The sequence below is a fragment of the Pagrus major genome, chromosome 17, assembly GCF_040436345.1.
Source record: "Pagrus major chromosome 17, Pma_NU_1.0".
In the NCBI taxonomy this organism is placed as follows: Eukaryota; Metazoa; Chordata; class Actinopteri; order Spariformes; family Sparidae; genus Pagrus; species Pagrus major.
The window spans coordinates 4,195,239-4,210,677 of record NC_133231.1 but is presented as its reverse complement, the minus strand read 5'-3'; the positions used below and the strand labels follow the sequence as shown (position 1 = coordinate 4,210,677).

At 41.9% G+C, this 15,439-nt stretch overlaps 1 protein-coding gene across 1 annotated transcript in view; it reads left to right on the top strand.

Annotated features, from left to right (window-relative positions):
- The first annotated feature begins 3,209 nt into the window (after positions 1-3,209).
- The window catches only part of LOC141012280 (protein TMEPAI-like), a 53,329-nt gene continuing 41,099 nt past the window's right edge, over positions 3,210-15,439 (top strand). Inside the window, exon 1 of the mRNA XM_073485719.1 lies at positions 3,210-3,546. Within this exon, the coding sequence (XP_073341820.1) occupies positions 3,453-3,546 (94 nt within the window). The 5' untranslated portion in view covers positions 3,210-3,452. The remainder of the gene's footprint in view (positions 3,547-15,439) is intronic.

The following is a 15,439-nucleotide window of genomic DNA, read 5'->3' as shown; positions in this document are numbered from 1 at the left end:
CATCTCATCTAAACTTCCGAGCATCTGTGGCTGATAAGAGAACACTTGTGAAACTGTCTTTTTTTTAATCTTCTCTGTCATCTATCTGCTGCATATGGTGAAAATGCAGGCATGAAACCCCCTTTTGAAGTTTATCGTCAAATATACTACACACACATGCACAACAAGCTTCAGATGAAGCTGGAGTGGTAATGTCATCAGCAGTGTTGGTTGTATGCAGACACATGGTGGTGGTGTTTCCTTTCCTTCCTGCATTCGCTATAAAAGAAACCGTTTTTTAATATCTTTTAGGCACAACATAAACATGTCATGCTTTGATTCAAACAGTCACAAAACAGAAGCAGCACACAGTTAGCTCCTGAATAAGCATGAAACCCCTGTGTAAGCAGGAAAGCCCCATGCAAAGTTCCTAAAATAGACACATGCACACGTGCCGGGCGTGATAAACCTATCAACCCTAAAGTTAGTATTCCTCAAATATGGGATGAGACAGAGGCTTCCCAGGAGAGACACAGAGAGCCTATGCGTGCAGTGTGTGTGTGTGTGTGTGTGTGTGTGCGTGCGTGTGTGTGTGTGTGCAGACTGCAGTCAGGGGGGATGGGAGGGAAGCTGGTAGACTTGAGTGCATTTGGTATTCAGCAGTGCCTAGTATTTATCTGTCTGCTGGCTGTCTAGTCTGGTCTGGCCTGTTAGTGGTGTCACCCTGCGTGCTCCCCGGGGGACTAAATTGACGCTCCAGACAGACTGCGCGTGTGTGTGTGTGTGTATGTCTGAGTTTGTGTGTTGTTAGGTGGTGGGCTGTTTGTGAGTGTGCTAGAGGTGGGTTGCAGGGGAGAGGATCGATGTGTGTCTGAGTCTGTCTGTATATGAGAGCTTGTCTGGGTTGTGAATGTACGTCTGGAGTGTGTGTTTTTACGTGTGTGTGTGTGTGTGTGTGTGTGTGTGTGTGTGTGTGTGTGTGTGTGTGTGTGTGCTTGTGTGTAAAATGACCTCACATCAAGGCAGAGAAGAACTCTCCTCAGTGTCTCGATTGATATTGAGGCTTGGGCTGACAAGACAGCAGCGCCTCGATTTGTTGCTTCAATAAAATTCTGACAGCTGCCAGGCGTTTGTAAATTGCGTCAGGGTCACGCGTCTATTTTTTCTCCCCTTCCAAAAGTGTCACTTCGCTCATGGAGGAGTGTGGAATTCATTGGAAGCCGTTAAGGAAAATATTTTTGCATACTTGGATATAGAACTTGGCTAGTGATGTGGCACTTAATGCACAACATCTGTTGGAGGTCTTTGCTTTTCCCATTTACTTATTTTCCTTCACAGAGGGCCATAGCCTATTATTGTCATTGGTTTCTGGTGTTTGCAGAATTTAAATGATAAGCTCTTCCAGAGCAGGCATTTCCCAAATAGTTTTCAGTCTATATCTGATGGATCGGGAAAAAAAATAACTTTTAAGATTTGCTGCAGAAGGGGGCTGCAAGAAGCTCTGATCAGAAGAGTATTATTTTGTCTTTGTCCTGAGCACATATGAAGTAAAAATCATACTGTACCTGCTTTGTTGGAGGGCCTCCTAAAAACTCTTTAATGATCTTCTATTGTTCCCTAGACCACAGTTTGGGAACCTGCTGGTCTAGAGCGGCATTCAGAGCTTCTCTCAGATTTGAACAGCCTAGTTTATTTATAGACTGCAGACGGTCCTGTGCTAGTGTGTGTGTGTGTGTGTGTGTGTGTGTGTGTGTGTGTGCTGGGTGGGTGGGTGGGAGGGTTGCACGGTTAGATTCAGAGGGGATGTGTTGGGGTGGATGGGGAGGTGGGGGAAATGCTTCTCTGGTGCACATGTACCACAAGACTGGCGTGGGGGGGTCACCTCAAGGTTGTCCCCTTCAAGGAGCCATCTCCATTGGCTGTGGCCCACTGTAACAAGGGAGTGAAACTCGAAGCGCTCTCCCCACCCTCCCCAAATAACACACCAGACCGACCAGTCCCGGCCCTGCCTCCCTCTCCTCCTCCCCCCTGCCCTGCTCCCCCACAGCCATTGTCAACCACGACCCGGCCGTCTGCTAGCTTTCTGAGTCAGGTCAGCCCCCCCCCATCAACCCAACCATGCGCACCCACCCCACTGTAACCCAGACACACACACAGCCACACACACACAAATACATAAGCCCTGTCCCATCCCTTCTCCATTGCTACCTTCAAGTGGTCCTCATACAGCGCTAAATCCTAGATATGAATATGTATGTCAGTGAACATTCAGGTGCTTTTGGTGATTAATAATGTGGACCATGCAATAACAGTAGTTTTATTTTGAAATGAAGTGCTATAATTTGTTCTGCAGGATACAAATAATAAATCAAGGATATAGCTGATGTGCTGATTCTAACCTGTGGTGTGTTCAGTATTCATTTAAGCATATTTGTTGCTTAAAGTGGGGGCTTCGGACTGAACTAAACAGGCGCAGCACTCTCAGCTGTAAAAATTGCAACATTTATGAAGTCAGGCAGCTCGATAGCCAATTAATGCATTATGTGGCAAATCTATGCAAGGATCTTCATGAATATTAGCTGCTGACACCAGACAGCACCATACCAACGATGACTGAAACAGGGCCCCATAAACAAAATGTATCCTACTTTATTTTACTCCTTTAAAGACAGTAACTTACAGAGACTTTAAACAAGTTTGTTACACTTCATATGACATGGGTCATATGAGCAAATATAAAAAAAAGTGTCATATCTGTCGGATTTGTTTCTTTCATTCTTTTCTTGCTCAAGTTAGCAAGAAAAGAATGAAAGAAACAAATCCGACAGATATGACACTTTTTTTTTAATATTTGCTCGACCCATGTCTGTTTTCATTATTTCATTTTCAGCAGCAACAAATGTGGTTGATTTCTTCCTCGGAGAACTTAAACTTGGCCTGACTCATGTGTTACAGTAAATCCAGACCTTCGCAGTCTGTGTTTTACCGGATGGAGTTAGACTATATGGCGTTTAATTATGTTTTTGGTAAAAGGCAGAATTATTATTATTTCTGTCGGCTCCTGAAGGCAGCACCTCTCTTTCCCTCTGTTTGTCCTTCCTCTAGAGCCCTGTGATTGGCCGCAGCGGCAGTCTGTCAGTTTCTGGGCGGGGCTTGAGCCCGCTGTGGCTGCTCTAGTCCAGTGGAGGAAGGACAGCTGCTCTCAGCGGCGAAGCAAGGAAGGGAAAAAATATACAATGCGTTAGCTCCGGTCACTCGTTTCCCAAATCTCTAATTCACTGACCGAGCCTCCCCGAGACAAACATGGCGTGAGAAGAACCGTGGAAAATAAGTGCGAAACTGTCGGGAGTTACTCGTAGCGGCGGACTCAGCTGCCGCTGCCTGGAAGTTTTTGGTTGTTTACCCGTCGTGGGGCCCCGACGGTGGCGGCGGCGGCTCTCTCCCCGGAGCGGTGTCCCGGTCTGCCCAGCCCCATGCAAAACCTAACGGTCCCTGGCGGCCCCGGCAACTCCAATGTCACCTGCTCCTGCAACTGCACCGCTTCCCAGCCACAGGGAATGGAGATATGTGAGTAACATTAGTTGCGTTTCTCCTGACCTTAAAAATCCTACCAAGAGACTTTAGTGCCTAATCCGTTCTGTGTGCAGTCTCCAGTGTAGCGACAGAAGGACAACACATCAGACTAAGTGTTCATCCAAAGACGGTCCGACACTTCTGCTCTGAACTCGCTGTCGGCTGTTTCCTCCCGCACAGACACTCTTTACAGTTGGCTAGGCTATTCCTTTAATACTTCTATCAGGCTCTTATTGTATGTCTGCGCTGTCTTAAAGAACATTTATGGCGACGTTAAGTTACTGGTATTTATAATTACTGGTATTTATAATCTCTTTTGTTGTCTTTATTTGTCCTAAAGTGTGTCTGTAGCAAGCAATGTTGAGTTAATAGCGGTTTTTTCACACTTAATGTAATGTTTGAGATCTTACAGCAGCCATTAACATTACATAGACATACTGTAAGTTAGCACTCAATAGTTAGCTTACAGTGAAAAATCATAGTCATATAGCATTAGCATTGTAGTGATTTATAGTGTAGCTTTTGAAATGTGTCACCGATTTATTATAGTTCTTTCTTACAAGAACTCCTCTTTTCTGAGTTTTCTTCTCACTTTAACTTTCCTGCTTGACTTTTTAAATTTATTTTTTGGACGTTTTTATCCATAGAGGTTTGGTTTTATATTTAAACTTGGACATGTAGCTTTACAGAGCTGTGCATATGCACGAGAGATCACCACAGAGGGTTAAATAGTTTGCCTGTCAGCACCGACAGGAAATGCTGGAATGGTATGTTATGTCTGTCTGCCTTCTGAGCAGCCCAGAGAGAAACTATCATCATCAGCTCTGCCCTAATGCTGCTGCCTGCTAGATCCACTGCAGATGTTCCTCTTTATGACTAAAGCAGAGACAGACACACAGTGGAGCAGACACATGCAGGCAGGCAGGCAGGCAGGCAGGCAGGCAGACAGGTAGAAATGCAGAGGACAGCCAGACAGTGTATGTATCCAGTCTGACACATCTGCAGAGAGACAGACAGACAGAGACAAATAAACAGGAGACAGGCACATAGCAGACATTCAGACAGCCGGGTAAATTCATAAGCAGGCAGCCAGACAAGTACCGACACAGATATAGACAGACACATCCACGGCTAGACATGCAGACATATTGAGAGACAGACACACAGACAAGCTACAGACAAACGGACAGAGTTACAGTGATGTGTAATTTCCATTTGGGGCCGAGGCCAGGCCTGGGCAACGTGAGGTGAACGCAGGATATTAGATTCAGATTTGGCAGCAGAGTGTGGTTGCGCTGACGCCACATTGTAACCAAGAAGTGTGTGTGTGTGTGTGTGTGTGTGTGTGTGTGTGTGTATGTGTGTTTGTCTGGCAGATGGACTGGTGTTCCACCATTCGTTTTCTGTGGCATCATGGTACTGCTCGCCAGGAAAGACACACATAGTCAGGCATGAACATCCACAGACACACTGATACAGCAGAGAGAGCCTAATTAGATAATCCAGTAGAAGTGGCTCAGACTTCTAAAGTGAGCAGAGCTGCCAGAAAAGTCAAGTAATTGTGTTGATAGTCACTTGCAGTGCATTCGATGTATTTATAGTTATCCATGTGTCTGAGTTTGTGTATTGAATAAATGGCTGGTATTTTCAATGCATTTCTCCTCATTTTAACGTCTCACTAGTTGGAGGGAGCTCCATTCACAAGTGGTTTGAAATAGCTCTGTCCTACTGTAGTGGCCGTCTGGTTTGAAAAGAGCTCTTGTTTGTCGGCTGTGTTGTCATGCAGACTCGACAAGGCTGAATAATGTAGCTCATGCTTTGATGATTCCTCTGGCTGAAGAAAAGAGCTACAGTCTGCCTTTTTTTCCTCCCTTTTTCTTATTTTTTTAAGCGGAGCGGGCGGTCTCGCTGGTGTGTTTCCTCCTTATTCAGACAAGGAGGAAAATTGAAAGGCACTCGGAACATAGAAGGGATCACAGCGCAGACAGTGTGTCACGGCCAGGACTCAAACTTCTGCCTACACACTGGGCTTCACATGTAGGATTTGAAAGGCAGAGACCTTTAACAAGCATTAGTCTCTGGCTGTTGCTGCGCTTGGATTCATTGTGTGGTGCAGTTATCTTGTATTGTAGGTGTGGTATTATAAAGTCCCGAGGTCAAACACCACAGCTGCTTCCTGCTATGTATGTGTGTGTATTCTTTACAGTCTTTTTTTCCACTGACAGTTTGAACCCACAGTGATAAGGGCTATTACCCACACAAATCTCATTTTAGAGAAAGTCTGATTTCTCTGTGAAGGTATAGTCCCTGCAGTGTGACACTTTAGGAAGGTCCTCTGCAAACATTTTTCCACCCTTAAGTCATTTAATCTTGTATTGACTCTTTCTCCTATCAGTCCTGTCTCTCTTCAACAAGTTGGGAAGTACTATGTGCCGACTGCATGAAGTCGTTTAGCTTGTACCCTATGCAAATACTCGTTATTTTTTCAATCAGGATACGTCATCTTGATAACGGTGCAGTGGTTTGTTTTGTAGTATGGATTCCAGAAGAGTCTTGAACAAAGCTAAAGTGCACTGACAGTCAGGGAAATTACCTGGAAAACGAGGATTTAAATTTCAAAGATAGATTAAATGACTTTAGAATGTTTTTTGAGTGTATGGTATTAACGTGAAGTGGTAGACAAACGCAAGCTATGGACAAAGGACGCATTTTTTGTTGTGCTGCATTTTTGCCTGTTTAAATAATGAATAGGGTTAGGTGTCAAACCTCAGTACATTTTTGGTAAGACCAAAATGTGTTCACTTGCAACATAGAAAGTACCCCTGACATTTAAAGACTGGTCCTAGTCCTGTTTACTGATTCTCTGATCAGATAATTGAAGTTTAAAGCATACCTTTACCTATTTCTGACTATTTCTTTCCTTCTCATATGGTTTCTTGTGTTTAGACATCTAACATTTAAAAACATTGGCATTTTTGGAAAAAGAAGTTTGAGTCAAAACATTTACAGTTCTCAGTCCTCATAAAGGTATCTGAAAAAAATATTGTCTTGGTTTTGGTACCAAACTCAAGCATCGTATAGTAGGGGTGGGACAAAATATTGATATGGAAATATATCGCTGTCCTTCCTTACGCTATACGAGTATCGATACACTGGCGCCAAATATCGATATTTTGATTTCAAAAATAAGGAGCTCTAAACAGATTTTGCTGCCAATTTGACTCCCCAGCTTTGCTACTTCGTGGCTCCTCATTGTTGTGCTTATCACATGAATGAGGGAAACTTGAACGGAAGTTAACTGGCCAAAGAAGAAGAAGAAGTTTACAGCAGGATTATGTTGGTTACGTTAAGAGATGCCCCAGCCACGTTTGATGGGACAAACAGAATCGATAAAGTCTACGTGATCTGCAAGAACTGGCAACACCTACCACAAACATAAAAAGCTACTTGCAACACCACCACCCTGATCTCCTTGTTGAGAAAGCGGCTAATGCTCACATTGTGAGTCAACCTGCAGCGGTGAATGCAGTGTTAAAAGTAAAGCTTCCCTTCTCGTCCCTGAGGGCTGCTAGTATTACAAAGTCCATCATTGGGTGTAGTTGCAAAGACCTCCGGCCGTACAGCATGGCCGAAAATGTTTTTTGCCAAATGCTACAAACGCTGGAAAGACTGGAAATACCGAGCAGAAAATATTTAACTGAAAAAGCTATTCCAGCTCTTAATGATGAGACGAGAGGAAAGTTGGAGGATGCACTTCAGGCTACAGAGAGAATTGCGCTCACCTGCGATCGATGGACTTAACGGGCCACGGAGTCCTACGTGACAATCACTTTCCATTTTATTGATGAACAAGTGGGAAATGCACTCCTATGTGCTACGAACAATGGGGATGCACGAGACTCATACTGGTGCTAATCAGAAGTGCACTCACCTGAGCATGCTGATCAGTTGCTGTTCCTCAAGAAGAACATGCATAATTGAGGATAAATTGAAATGTTCTCAGGTTTACATAGTACAAGTTACTTTAAAGCACAGACATGTTCTCAGGTTTATGTAAAGCAAGCAGGTAAATGCTGAAATGTTCCAGGTTAATATAAAACAAGTTGATAAGCACTAACATGCGTACAGGTTTACATACACAAGTTGGTTATGCTTGCAAAGCACTAAAATTGTTATTTTTGCATGTGCCTTTTATAAAGAAATGTGTATATCTTTTACACTTATTTGTTTTAATAGATGTTCTATAGTTACTAAAGAACAACTCGAAAACTGCTGCAGAACTGTGCTGTTTTCTAACAGTTTGGACTTTTGCCAGTTTATGTGATGACATATGTGGACATTGACAAGTTACAGTGTGTTTGTAAAAGAGGCACTATGCTAACACTTAATGCACTTTTTGTTCAGTGTTTCATCTCAGTTTGTGTCAAATTCTGTGAAATGGACTCCAAATTGCAGTGAATAAAAAGAAAAATCCTGCACTTCACCTTTTTACCTTTTTCTTTAGATGCACATATAGCAGTATACATACATTTGCCTCTTGGGAAAGGCCTAGGTCCATGTGTCAGAGACTTTAGTGGCTGTCTGAGTCTCTGTGTATGTAACAGTTAGCCTGCAGCAGGGGCCAGCCAGCCAGACGGATGTAAACGGCCTGATCTGTAATCCTGTGTATGAGCTGTGTTATTGTGTAGGTGGCAGCAGGGTCATCTGTCAACTACCTCAGGCCAAACACGCACAAGGCAACTTGTTGACTCTGCCTCAGACACATACACAGAGATATACACATAGGCACATGCACACACATTTACACCTAGATATATGCACACACGTAGACACACACAGACAGGCACTCTCAGGCTCAGCCAATATTTACCCTGCAGTCTCCCGCCAGACAGCCAATCCAATCTCTCACTAAGCTCTTTGTTGTTTGTTTGGGGTTTGTTTTTTGCCTCTTTTTTGTTTGGTTTGTTTGTGGAGGTGTTGTTTATTTGGAGTTAGTTTGGTTTTTATTTAGTTTTATTATTAATGCATTTTAGTAATGAGCCCTGAAAAGAAAGACTTGAAACTCTGAGTCTGGATAGAAATTTTGAGACCTTGGGGAGGGGAGTGGCAAAGAAAAACCGACAACAGTATTTATGAAAAAAAAAAAAAGAAAGAAAGAAGAAGAAGAAATCTTTCTTTTTCCCTCCCAGACAGATTTCTTTTGCGATCACTGCTCCTGTAATTAATTTCATAGGGAATTTCTGCACTTGGTTAGTGTCTCTCAGCGGAGCCTTATTTAGTCTGCCACCTCTCCTGAGCTGACGGGTTATAGCAGTGAACAGTGGTGCTCAACTTGCAGTCGTTTAGAAAGAGCTCCTTGTTTTATGTAAGTCAGAGGACTCCCCAGACCCTGTTTTTACACAGTGGAGTTGACCTGCAGACGCACTCTGCTGGCCCAGGTAATTTTAGCACACATATCCATGTTGTAAAGTTATTTGGAGAGAATATTGGTCTTTTTTAAGTACATCAATATGTCAGCCTACTACTATTACTCGATGAAATATTTCTCTTAACTCGCCATTTAGTCTATAGCTTTGGGTGTTTTTAACCAGTCCAGTTTTTCTTCTATTCTCTATTCTTTCTGACAGCATCACATACACAGTATATTTGAGCTGCAATAATGAATTGAATGGTTGTCAAACAAAAGAGCAATTCATTTTCACTTGGAAGAACATGGTATCATTGAAGTTTTGCCACTTTTTCTTCAAAAATTACTTAAATGGTTAATCAATGATCAATTTTTAGTAAATTTTCTATCAATTGACTGATTAATCAACAATTTTTTCTGCATTATGTCATATAAAAAAAAGTTTTCATAGTAGCGCATGTTGGGTAACATATAGCGACACACAAGTGACAGACCAATATTGGTCGATAATATCGATCCACCGATATGTTGGTTGGGCTTTACTTTCACAATTAATTGATTAGTTGTTTAGTCTATAAAATGTCAGAAAATGGTGAAATATGTTGGTCAGTGTTTCCCAAGGGCCAAGATGACGTCCTCAGATGTCTTATTCTGTCCACAACCCAAAGATATTCAGTTTACTGTCACAGAGGAGTAAAGAAACCAGAAAATATTCAAATTTAAGACCTTGGAATCAGAGAATTTTCGATAAATTGTTGCAAATCGAACCTCTGCAAGATTTTTATATAAAATGTTGTCATGATACTAGTAGCATCATTCTTTTTGTATTGGAAGAAGGCGGAAGAACTCCAATCTTCTGTCCTTGACTGATTTGAAGTATTTAATGAGAAAGAAAACTTCGCTGGCAGTGTAGGCTAGTCCTGCTGTGGTTTTTAGATGTGTCCACTTTTTGTATTATGATCATATGCATTCATCATGTATGTTAGGTTTGTTGAATACACACTGTATTTTGGTGAGCAACACTGCATGTAAAAATCACAGTTTTTTATTTACAAGAAGAGTCCACAGGGCACCTTTTTAAAAATATTGTTTTTGTACTGCAGAACAGCAGTGTGAAGAGAAGCTGTGTGGTTGATGTATGACGTCCTTGTTTGTCTGGGCTGAATATGTCTTTGTCTCAGTGTTACTGAGCCTCACGCTAGTATCCGGGATGTTTAATGTATATATTTTGTCATGTTAGCACGACAGGGCGGGGAATTGTCATGGATGGTTTGGTATGTTTTCATCTCACCGTTTTATTTTTGCCTTAAATTCAGTGTTTTTTCCTCAGCGTTGTTATCTTGCTGTCCTATAACCCTGTGTTTTGGGAATGAAACTGACAAAGAAGCAACAGTGTGTAAAGTGCAGCTCAGAGAAACTGAGCAGGTCAAGTTCAGGCAGAGACTGCCAAAGTCCAAAGCGGTGAAAAGGTCAATCCTCATGTCCTTCCGCTTGTCCCAGCAGCACCTTTTACTGCTCAGTGTTTCAGCCCCAGCAGCACTCACAACCTCATCACTGGCTGCTGGGACTCCCTTTGTGTCTAGATTCTGCACCCCCAACCTCACGCACACACACCCCAGACCTCCTCCCTTAGTTCCCAATATGCCCTTGGGACCAGGGCAGATTTGTAGTCCTAGTGTGTCTGAAGACAGGCCATCCGTCAAGTGTGTGTGTGTGTGTGTGTGTTTGACAGTGATGCTGGGGGGTGGTTAGTAGTCTGCTGTCTCGGTTAACATCTATTTACACACAGTTGGACTGTCTGAGACGCTAAAGAGTGAATGAATCAGCCCGACTGTCTGCTGCGTGCGTCTCATGACTCCAGCTCTGTGGACATGGTTGGGACATATTACAGTCAATCAAGGCACTGCGCTCCAGCTTTTACCAGGTAGCAGATTTGTTTTTCCCAGCTATCAGACAAATAAAACGGCTGGCATGTTTATGACCCTTTGTGAACCCAGTCTCACTGGATGTCTTGTCTCTTTCCTCACATGAAACAAAGCAGCGATTACTGCTTTGAAATTACAAATGCTTTTGCTCATGAAACAGAACAGGAAAAAAAAAGAATCTTGTAGAAATCCTGTGCTGCTCGCTGTTTGTCAGATTTTGGGTAATCCGTTTGTTTATGTGCACAGGAACACCCAGACAGTGGAATAATGACATGTCTCTTCAAGTGGTTTGCCGGATTTTCCTTGGATTTTCAAGAGGCTTACGTGGTAAAGTTTCCAACGTGGTCTCTCTGGTGCGCGGGTGGTTTTGAGGGCTGTGCAAGATCACTTCGGTCAGGACTTAAAATTCGGTCGGCCTAGGTACTATTTAGATGCCCAACTGCAAGAAAATTACACACGGTCAATAATTTCCATTCCATATACAAATGAAATCTTTTGCATGTCATTCAAATTTAAATTATAATCTGCAAAAGCAGAAGAAAAGATTTTTGACATTACAGCTTGCAGTTACATAAATTGTATACTTCATATTGACAAATAATCAAGCTGAGAACTGTGACAATGGGATTGTTTTTCAGTTTACAATTAAAGTTGTTGCAACACATTATTTATTCTGTCACCTGTGATAATGCACTTGAAGGAAATGATTCAGTAAGCAGCAGTTTACTTGCAATCCCCTATTGTGAGAAGTGAACATATCACCAGGGACTCCTACAGCATGAATCAACAGCAAGTTGGACTTTGATAGAATAGGGTTACATTGTGACGTCGTGAAAGTAAATGTAAGACATGAAGTTGAATATCTTAAACCGATATGGGATATTTTTGTCCATGCATAGGCACCTCCTCATTAAAGGGGAGCTCCACCAATTATTTACACATCAAAGTCTGTTTCCAGGTGTTGGGGAGTACTACAGTCTATGTGATAGAGATTGTCTGAAGCTTTTAGTCTCTCCAGATGGAGCTGTTTAAAGTCCAATAAATGTCCTCAAGTGAAGTCACTTGAGTCAGCAAGGGTTGGGGCTGAAGACTAAATTTTGAAAACTGAAAGTGAGCTGATCAGACCTTTGTAGCTGCTCCTCAATCTCTGCTGCAGGCTAGAGACTTAGGGCTACTTTTGCCATTTCTTTCAAATCTCTGACTGAGACTTGCATTATGGGAAATATAGGTGCTACGTTTTGACAAGGAAGAAGATTGCATGGGCTAAAGGAACCCTCTCTAGTTTAATGCATAATTTTGATCATTTTTTTAAAAACCATCATGAGTGTGACTTCATAGTAATAAGATGTATGCTTGGTGATTAGACTGTAGGTTTATATGGGTAACTGTTTAATCACCAACCATATTTGAAGTTTGCCAGAGCTAAAATGGACGTCATGAGGCTGAAAAAATCTAATGTATAATGTCTCCAGACCACATATAGACATTGCATACAAGTGGATATTACTTGCAGACATCAGGCAAGTCACATAGAAACATACTCACAAAATGATAGCCGTAACATTTGTACATTTGTTCCTTGTTTGTACTTGGGGCTCTATCTGATTGTCTGGGTTTTAAAGTAATATGGACAAATAATAACTACAAACAGATCCTTCATTCGTCTTACTGTTTAAACTAGTCTTTTGGACAAAGTGTATTATGTTCTCATACACCCGAGAGTTGTTCTCTCCATCTGCAAGAAGACCCTGATCGTGTGTGAATGCGTGAACGAACTCCTGTGACACTATGTACTTCTTGTTGCTGTTTTTAATTGCCTGAATATGACTGCTGTTATGTGTTGTGATTGACAAGCAATTGAATGTTGCCTAGCACCAACAAGACGCCTCTCACCACAAAAAAACACCTCTGTTTGACTGGAATCTGAGCTGCAAAAATGAAGAGAGCATTCTCGTCTCAGGTTTTAATATAAAGCATAGTTGTGTTTTATAGTAAGTAGCCACAGAGAGGCTGTTCCTGCAGACCAGTATGCATTCATGTGGACTGTTATCACTCTGCTGGTTGGTGTCAGGGTGTTAATCCACTATTCTGCTGCATTTTTAGATCATTTAATAAGAATAAAATGGCCAATAATTGTAAATGTTTATGTAGCCTTCTGTTGGTTTTTAAGATAGAAAAACTCTCAAGTCAGCAGTTGTCAACTAGTGTGTTGACACATGTCTAAACTGTCATGAAGCATATTATCTAAACTCAACTGTCTAAACTTAACACAAAAACTGGCACTTTTTTGCATAGCTGAGCAAAGCTAACACTTGTACCTTTCCTGTGCCATCTTAGCTCAGTCAGTACTGTACCCCCTGTACCCCAGCACTACCTTGTCAAAAGGGGGATTAATCAACAGCCCGTGCCACTGCCAGCTGGGCCACTAGCCTTGCTCAGGATCTGACCCTATCACAGGAAATTACAAGGATTACAACAGAGGCAGAGAAAAAGAGAAGGAGATAGAGATAAACCTAGAAAGGGATAGAGAGAAGTAGCCTTTGTGTTTTTAAATGAAAACCAACATAAGAACCCTGGATTATTCTCCTTACTTGCATTATTACAGCCATGCACCAGTAGGATTAAATGTAGCTTTCCTTCAGTATGTATATTTTGGAAAAGCTAATGCATGCAACCCTGATGGTAGTTGACATATCCATAGGGAAGACAGCACTCCGCCAAACCTTCCACAGCTGTAGATCCCTGTAAGTGAACACTGTGTAGTGAGCGAGTGATGTCTGTGGGGTATTTTATTATTTTTTTTTTTTTTTACATTTTAACCCAGTTTAACCTCCCAGCCTGGAGTCAAGTAGTAAAGGATGTGCGTGGGAGTCAAAAAAAAAAAGCCTGTGGTTGCCCAGATCTATCCCCTTGTCCTCCTCTCCTCTCCTCCCTCTCTACTCCTTGTTCTGCAGTAGTGACTCAGACGGCTGTCTGATTTTTGGTCCCTCTCCTTTCCCATCCAGACACACAAGTCAGACAGCGGTGTCTGATACCTACCACCCCCAGTTCTCCCCCTATTCCTCCTCCTGCTACTCTACCCCTGGTAGCCACCAGCTGACCCCAATCAGGCACAGGGCCTGCTCTATTGTCTGTCTGGGGAGAGGGGACAACCAACCACACACACACACACACACACACACACGCACACACACAGACATACACTCAGACAGGGGGAGGTGGAGGCTGTCTGGTCTGGCCTGCCTTTTTGACTCCCCACCCCCAACCATAATACAACTCCTCTCCTCTCCTCTCCTCTCCTCTCCTCTCCTCTCCTCTCCTCTCCTCTCCTCTCCTCTCCTCTCCTCTCCTCTCCTCTCCTCTCCTCTTCCTCTTCCTCTTCTCCTCCTCTCCATCTTTCATACAGACTCATTGGAAGTCCCACATGTATTATGACAGTTATTATGCAAAGTGTTTTGGATTGGCATTGTCTTGCTAACTAAGTTACAAAGTGTCATCATCTAAATTAATTGGTCTTCTTATCTGCACAGTCAACTTTCCAAAAATGCATCCCATATGGATGCATTTTTGATTCTGTCCAGAAAGGAGCATCTTTCAACATGAAACAGGAAGATGAACTGGTCTTTAGGGCTGCAACTATTTATTATATTATTATATAACATTGTTACTTTCTTGATTAATTGATTAGTTGTTTGGTCCGTAAAAGAAGAATGCGAATAAAAGGCAAAGAGAATTTGGACTTGTTTTGCTTAATAATTACTCAAACCGTTTAATCAATGATCAAAAATAATTGCTGATTAATTTATTACTTGAGAACTAATTGATTTGTCATTGTTGCTCTACTGGTGTTGAGATATTGGAAAGTGGAGTACTTACTTGGTTTAGCACAAAAGTTGAAAGTAGTCCCCAACAAATACATGATTTACCTTTTATTCGAGTGAAACTACGTTTCCCAGATGTTTCAGGAAATTACTGACTACTCATTTTAAAGATTTATGTCTTTTTATGATTGAGTGCCATAGACAGAATAGGGTCAGGTAAGGGTTGGAAAGTCTAGCAAACATTAACGCAAGCTCTGTCCTCTAATGTGATATGATTTTTTTCATGATGAAGATCTCCACAGACATGATCACAAGATGTTGACTAGTTAACTATGCAGGAATATACATCTATGTTGTTAAATTTGGTCGTTCCATAAGCTTCTAATTCTCCCTCATGGATATCAAAGAAAACTGACATTGTTTAGTGTTATTCACTGATATTAAAGATTGCTCCTCTTGAGGTTTTAAATAATATGGTAAATATGTTGTTGGTGTTCATAGATTGGTTGTCATAATAGATTAAGGTAGAGTAAGAGAAAGCATGTTTCAAAATTGAAAGCATTTGACTCTGCTTTTAAGTGGCCATTTGTGTTAAACTTTTTGAAGTTTGCACACTGACCACACACACAGTCTCTATCATTATATTAAAGGAGTTTTTTATAGTTTTAATTTAGACACATGGAAAATACAGAGGGAGACATACTTTATATCATCTCTGTCTTATCTTCATGCTT